Genomic DNA, 7,143 nt, shown 5'->3' on the forward strand with positions numbered 1-7,143 from the left:
TCCTTTTTTCCCTTCCCTCTCCTCCCCTATTTACTTTGGGTCTGCACATCCTAAACTCAAAACTCCGGGCATCTGAAGAAGTGGGCTGTGCCCACAAAAGCTCATGATACCATCTACATGTTTTGTTAGTCCATAAAGTGCCACCAGACATTTTTTGTTTTTTAGGTTTATATAATACATATTTGCTAGTCTCTATGGTGCCTGAGGACTTACTAATTGATTTTAAAGTTACAGACTAACACTGCTACCCCTCTGAGATCGAATAAATCTGTTAAACTTTATGGTGCCACAGGACTCCTTGTTGTTTTTACAGATACAGATTAACAGGGCGACCCCTCTGAGCCCTAAATCCAATGTAAATGTAAATCTAAGGCTTGAATTGTACGTCTTTTTTATGTGCCTCATCATCAGAGGCTCACTGCAGCATCTTGCATTCATCAGAGTCCGTTGTCCGTGTTTACGTTTTATCCCTCTTAGCCTCGCTGTGGGGAATGGAAAGTGAAGCGCGCACAGTATGAGAGGCCTCATCCTGGAGAGCTAACGCATGGACTGGCACCAGCTCCGAGGCACGTTGCAGTACCAGGGAAGGTGGGTTTTTCTGTGCTCATGTGTCGTTTGCAAAACGCTCCACAGCCCGCCAGGAGGGGCCTGCTGGCCCAGCAGTGTGCCACAGCACAACAGTCGGGAATCACTGCTACAAGGGACCGTCTAAAAGCCAGGACACAGCGCCACCAACCCTGTAGAAGCAGCACCACTGTGCATGCCCTGTTACTGCCGAGCATTTTAGCAGAGCCATTTGGCGAGCAGGGGATGGGAGTGGAGCTTGAGTAGAGGGGGGTGGGCTGGTCTCCCCACTCCAATCTCGCCACTGGCGGGGAGGGAGTATTTCCCTGACGTGGGGCCGGAGCGCGGGCTGGAAGCTAGGGCAGGACTTGGGGCAGGAGCTAGGGCACTCAGGGGCGGGGCTGGAGGCAGAGACCAGCTCAAGGCAGCAGCAAAGGGAGCCAGTGGGGCACTCTGATCGGAGGCGAGGGGAGATTCTCTGGGTTCCCAGCTGGAGAACGGGGCCTGGCCTAGTCAGAGCCTCAGTAGCCCCAATGGGGTTGCCAACCGGGCATGCAAACCCCGCCCCTTGGCAGCACGTGGGGGGAGAGGAGCCGGCAGAGGGGCAGACAGACCCAGAGGGAGGGGTCTCCTTAGAAAAGCCCAGGAGGGAGTCGTAAGGGAACTTCCTGCTAGCGAGAGAAGAAGCGGGGATCCACTCGGAGCTACTTGGGTCCCTCTGGAAGCTGGCGATGGGAGGTGCAGGGTCCCCGCCTGAGGCCTCGTTAGCGGGAGGACAGCATCATCACAAACTCTGAGGAGAGACAAGCCGGGAGCTGGAGTGAGCGAATGCCAGTACCTCCCACTGCACGCCCGGCCCAGCGCAGCCCGAATGCACTGTCCTGGGCTACCCCTCCACCCCCACCCCAGACTGTACGCCCCCCACGGCTCTCCCGACCCCGCTTCAGGCTGCTGCATGTTGCTTCCGCAGCACAGGGCCTGAGGTTGCAGGGGGATGTGGAGAGCCCGGCGAGGGCTTGGAACAGCCAAAGGGCAAGGACAGCCCCACCCCCCAGGAAGCAGGATGCTGAAGGAGATTGTCCCCCTCCACTCCAAGCACTCTCCTGTGCCCCTCCCCCCCCCCCCATCCGAGCTCTGGCTCCCTTCTCACCTCCAGCCAATGCCCACCCCACATAGAAGGCAGCTCCACCCCCAGGTACCCCCTGCTGTCCCCAGCCATGTGAAAAACTAGCCCTCCTGGACTATAGAGTGTTCCTGAGGCTGGAGGGGGTGTTTAGCCCCAGGGACTAGACCTTATAATAGCCCTGGGTTAAGGGCCCAGCACACAGCTCCACACAAGGGGGAGATCCCAGAGGGGACTGGGGTGGGCGGGAGGGGGAATCACAGGAAGACACTAGCAGGGAGGGAGCACTGCAGGGATGAGTGCTTGTTGGGGGAGCAGAGGAGGTCAATGGAGTCCTGAGATAAGAGAGTCCCTGAGGGTCCGCGAGTGGGGGGAGGCAGGGTTCTCTCACCGTCGAAGTCGACGTGGCCATCCCCATTCAGGTCAACGTCCTGCAGGATCTCCTCCACCTCCTGGGATGGGACCTGCTCCCCCAGCAGGGCCAGGATGGCGTCCTTCAGCTCCGTGCTGCTGATCTCCCCGTCCCCATTCATGTCAAACTAGGGGGCAGAGAATTGGGTGAGCACAGGGTGGCCTGGCTGGGGGCAGGGTGCTCTCTGTGTCCCCGCCCCTCTTCCCTTAGCCCATGTCCCCCCCCTCCTTCTGCCTACACCCCCATACCTCACGGAAGGCAATCTTGAGCTCACGCACCCCCACCATGTGGGCCGTCTCCTCCCGTAGCTTCGGCCCCATCATCTCCACGAAGTCCTCAAAGTCCACGCGCCCGCCCACTGCGTGAGAGACACGGCGATCAGCGCCCAGCCCCCACCGCAGGGAGAGGTCCCACACGGGAACTGTGCTGTGTGAGGGGCCGGGGGGGGGATGGCTCTCAGGGGTGGGGTCCATAGGGGAGCCGAGTGAAGGGAGGGGGTCTCTCTAGGGCAAAGGCAGTGTGAGGAAACTGCGGAGTCTTTCTGGGCCACATCCCACAGAGGGAGCGATGAGAGATGGGAGGGTATCAGGGGCAGGGGATGGTTCCACAGGGGGGCCCATGTGAGACGTGGGGTGGTCTCCCTGGAACACAGGTAGGTCCAACACAGGGAGCTGTGTGAGAGATGGGAGAGTCAGGAGCAAAGAAGGGTCCCATAGAGGAGCCATGTGAGAGGTGGGGGGGGATATCTCTGGGGCAGAAGCAGGTCCCACAGGGAGCAGTGAGAAGGGGTGCAGTGGGGGAGGAACCTCTTGGGGTACAGCCAATCCCCTCCCCCCCCCCTTACTCCTCATCTTGATGTGCTGGGAGATCTCGATGAGCTCCATCTCGGTGGGCATGTAGCCCATGGTGCGCATGCAGGCCCCCAGGTCCTTGTAGCTCACGAAGCCGTCCTGGTCCGTGTCGAATTCCTTGAAGGCATCCAGCAGCTCTGCCATGGAAGGAGCCAGAGCTGCCCTCAGCAGTGTGGTACCCAGGCACAATGCACCTACCCTGGGCGTCCCCAAGGGGCTCCGGAGAACCCGACCACAGCAAGGTGAGAGCTGGGTCAGAACTATCCCAAGGGCCACCAGTGCACGGGGGGGCCCTCCCTTGGCCGCTGCACTGATGCCCACCAGTGCTCTGGCACCAGGACTCCCAGGGATGCATCGGGAGAGGTTGCACGACTAGCCAGGGCGCCCCCTAGTGGTTGTTCTCCTCCTAAGGGAAGCAATGCCGGGGGGGGGGGAGGGCTGTGCTACCCAGAATCCTCTGCGATCGGCTGGGTTTGCACGGAGACAGCCTAGCACAAGCTGGAGTCACAACTGTCTGGGAACATCTAAAAAAATATAAATCCAAATGCACTCGGCCGCCCCGCAGGGCGGCAGGCACCGTGCCTTTCCTTGTGTCCCTGGCTCTTGACCCACACGAGCGGGGCATGGCTGAGACAGGCACAACCCATGGCCCCATCTCTGAGGGGGCAAACAGACCTGCCTGAGCCCCAGTGCTCCCCGCCAGAGGCAGCCCCCCCCCCCACCTCCGCTGCATCCAGGGCTCCTGCCAACTCACCATCCAGCTCTACCGGGGACAGATCCCTTTCCTAGGGGCAGAAAGAAAAGCAGGTGGTTAGCGCTAGGGATGAAGGGGGATAGATAGGCCCTTGGATAGGCTGCCTCGCGATGGAGCTGGTGCCCAGGATACCCCCCATACGCTCCACCCCAGGAGCCATGCCAGCGGGGCAGACAGGGCCAGGAGCTAGGGCAGGTGAGAGCAGGAAAGGGCTAAAACTGCCCCGGGTAGAACAGGTCGCCCCCCTCCCAAAGCGAGCAGAGATGAAGGAGAGGGGCTCCGTGGCCAGCTGTATCCACGGCTGCCAAGGATTCGGGGAGCGCAGGGCTAATGGCCCTGCTCTCCTAGCCCCCCACTGCCCTTGGGAACTTGATCCCCTCAGCTTCCCCACGAAGGTGTCATCCGGGAGCAGCGGGGGCAGCACGCGCGGAGTCACACATATCAGCCCCATAGCGGGGCCGGTGCCCCATGGCAGCCTGCCTCAGCCCGTTGGCCCCCACACGGCTCAGCACCTGGGCCAGGCAGCCCTCCTGCCGGAGGAGAACCAGTGCCCCCTTGAGGGGAAAGGCCCCAAGCCCACTTCGCTGCCCCCCCGAGTCAGACAGTCCCCCTGCTCCAGGGCTGGATTGGGGCTGGTGCCCACTAGAGAGGAAAGGCCCCGTGTCCCCTTTGCTGTCCCCTGAGCCAGGCTGTTCTGGGGGTGGAGGCGGATTGGAGCCAAGATGATTTTGGCTGGGCTGTGATATGCTATTGGTGAAATGGGCCCGGGCGGGGGGAGGTATCTCATTGGGGGAGGGTGATGTGAAGGGTACAGCCTGCAGGGGAGGGGGCAGGAGGGGCTGTCACCGGGTCACCTTCATTTAGAAGCCACAGAAGCGGGTGAGAAATCCCAGCCCAAATTAACCGGCTGAAGCTGGGATTAAGGGGATTGCAGCAAAGCTGTGCTCTCCCTCAGGCCCTGGGCCTGGGTCCATGGCGAGCCCCTCTCCCACCCTACACGCCCGCCCTCCCGCAGGCCCTGTTCAACTCCTGACACACTGCCCTCCGCAGGGCCCTGCTCCCCCTCTGTCCCCTGAGAGGCCCAGCTCTGCTCCCCCATCTCTGGCAGGTACGGCCCTGCCCGCCCCACGCGGGAGATAATGGGATTGGTAGGAAGGGCTATTTATACTGTCTAACCGGGGTGACAAGGTGCAGGCTGCAGGGCCGCTGTTAAGCCCCATGGGCGCCGAGCCATGCTGCAGCCCACACAGCCACCGTGGTGGTGGGCAGAGAGGGACCCCAGGGGCTTGGCTCCTGCCCTCCAGGCTCTCAGCCCCCGGGAGTGATGGGCACCCAATGGGGCTTCCCTGAATTGTGTCTGGGAGCGAGGATCCCTGGTCCACCAGGGCCTGCAGTGCCCTATCCCCACTCCTCTTGGGGACTCTGAGTCTGCCCAGCCCCTCCATCTCTGGGGGAACTTGGGGGTAGGGTGCTCCCCACAAAACCGTGCTGCTTCCCATGGCCTCATCCTGCTCTGCCCCCCTGCCCAAATCCAGCTCTCCTTGGGTACTTCTACACAGCAGGGCTAAATTTGCATGAAGCTATGCAACTCAGCTACCGTACCCATTTCACAGCCATCCTACCCTGCTGTCCCATCCCACCCTAAGTTCTCCCACCATGATCATGCTCATCCAGCCGTGGCCTGCCCACCCCACCCACACAACCCAGCTAGCCATGTCCCGCCTCACCCCAACCAACACTGTCCAACCAGTCACGCCCCCCCCACCTCTCACTGCCCCCTGCTGCCGCTGCCCCTCCTCTCCCAACCCACCCCACACCTCACCTGCCCACCCCTTCTCACACCGCAGCCTGGCCCTCTCCACTTCTGTATTCCCCTGGCACCTTTTTACCCGCCCTGCCCCGTCTTCGTGCCCATATTCCACCCACCTTCCCAAGCACTCAACCCCTGGAAATCCACCCCCCTCCTCCTGTACCCACACACCCACACCCTCCCTCAGCATCCATATCTCTGCTGTGCCCTTGTGCCTCTATGTCCTGTCCCATCCCACCCTCATGGCCTCATCCCACTCTGTCCCCCCAGCCCATGTCCAGCTCGCATTGGGTACATTTACACAGCAGGGCTAAAGATGATTGAAGCTACGCAACTCAGCTACCTCAATTGCGTAACTTAAATGGAACTAGCTAAATTGGACACAGCAGGAAGAGGAAGGAAGAGCCCTCTTCCTCCTATTTCCCTCACTCCTCGTGACATGAGGGTTACAGGAGTCGGAGTAAGACGTCCTCCGCTTCAACATTATTTAGAAATAAAGACTTGTAGTGTAGACACGCACAACGTTATTTAGGAATAACCTCAGTCATACCGAAATAACACTGCTGTGTAGACGTACCCCTTAAGTCCTCGTGCTGTGCCCCATCCCTGCTCCCACTCCCGTGTACCCATCCCTGCCCCACATCCAGTGCCCCCATGCCCCACCTCAGCACCCTTATGCCCAGTCCTGTACTGGCACCCCCATGTTCTGCCTCCCTGGTGCCCCCATCCTGCTCTGCCCCCATCCCAGCCCCTGGCCCACACACCCTGCCGAAGACGGTGTTGAGGAAGGGCGAGTAGGCCTTGGTGGCATCAGCGTGGGCGTCAGAGTGGTGCTTCTTGTTGTGCTTGCGCCCGTGGCTGGAGTGCAGGCTGCTGTGCGACTCAGAGCTGGGGGTCTTGCTGGCCTTCTGCTCCTCCTTGTCTTTCGGGGGTGCCTGCCCTGCCTTGTCCGGGTCCTGCCCCTCTTTGCGTGTCTCCGACTCGGCCTTACCTGGCCGCTTGTGGGGCATGAGGCCGGGCACTGAGGCGCAGCAGCCGGCTCCGGGACAAGCTGCTCCAAGATGGGCACAGAGCGAGGGGACCGGACGGCAGGGCCTTAAGAAGGAGTCAGAGAAATCCTCTTATTTCCCCACCCCCGCCCCCAGGAGTGCCAGGGCTGCGGGGCAAAGCCAATTAGCTGGGATTACAGGCAGGAAATGGGCAGCTCAGCCACTCCAGCCCCACCTGCATGGACCGCTGACCCCCACTGGTGCCCGAGGTGTGCCCTGGCTCCCTGTCTCTCCGTGCTTCCCTCCTATGGCTCTCCCTTCTCCTTGCTTCCCTTCCCTCACCACTACTCACAGCTCCCTGTCCCCTTCCCACCCACGGTCCATCCAGCTCTGTGTTGCCTGCCCAGTGCCTCCTCGTCCATGGCTCCCCTTCCCACAGCTCGCCTGTCCCCCACCCACTACCTGCTGTCCCCACCTCTGCTCCCTCACCCCCCGTCCCAGTTTTCACAGCCTGGCCTAGAAGCTTCGCTGTACACCCAGCCCCACACACCCCTGGGCCACCGCCCAGTCCTTCTTGGAGAAACTGGGGTCCCCAACTGGGTGGGGCGGGTGGTCTGGACAGCATAGGCTCCTCCCCCTC

At 61.2% G+C, this 7,143-nt stretch overlaps 1 protein-coding gene across 1 annotated transcript; it reads right to left on the reverse strand.

Annotated features, from left to right (window-relative positions):
- Positions 1 to 835: 835 nt before the first annotated feature.
- On the reverse strand, positions 836 to 6,585 carry CABP4 (calcium binding protein 4). The gene is made up of 6 exons (XM_006129254.4): positions 6,279 to 6,585; positions 3,705 to 3,735; positions 2,944 to 3,087; positions 2,348 to 2,457; positions 2,079 to 2,226; positions 836 to 1,357 (listed from the first exon to the last, which is right to left on the reverse strand). Exons 1-6 carry the CDS (start codon positions 6,522 to 6,524, stop codon positions 1,329 to 1,331), a joined length of 708 nt encoding a protein of 235 aa, XP_006129316.2. The 5' UTR covers positions 6,525 to 6,585; the 3' UTR covers positions 836 to 1,328.
- Positions 6,586 to 7,143: the final 558 nt, after the last annotated feature.

Source organism: Pelodiscus sinensis, chromosome 4, assembly GCF_049634645.1.
Source record: "Pelodiscus sinensis isolate JC-2024 chromosome 4, ASM4963464v1, whole genome shotgun sequence".
Lineage (NCBI taxonomy): Eukaryota > Metazoa > Chordata > Testudines > Trionychidae > Pelodiscus > Pelodiscus sinensis.

Excerpts from the sequence above, each read along its gene's own strand:
- CABP4 (XM_006129254.4), bottom strand. The coding sequence starts at position 6,524 with ATGCCCCACAAGCGGCCAGGTAAGGCCGAGTCGGAGACACGCAAAGAG. Across the intron at positions 3,088-3,704 it reads GTCCCCGGTAGAGCTGGATG|AGCTGCTGGATGCCTTCAAG; the intron begins GTGAGTTGGCAG and ends CTTCCATGGCAG. Across the intron at positions 2,458-2,943 it reads CCAGCACATCAAGATGAGGA|TGGGCGGGCGCGTGGACTTT; the intron begins GTAAGGGGGGGG and ends TCTCTCACGCAG.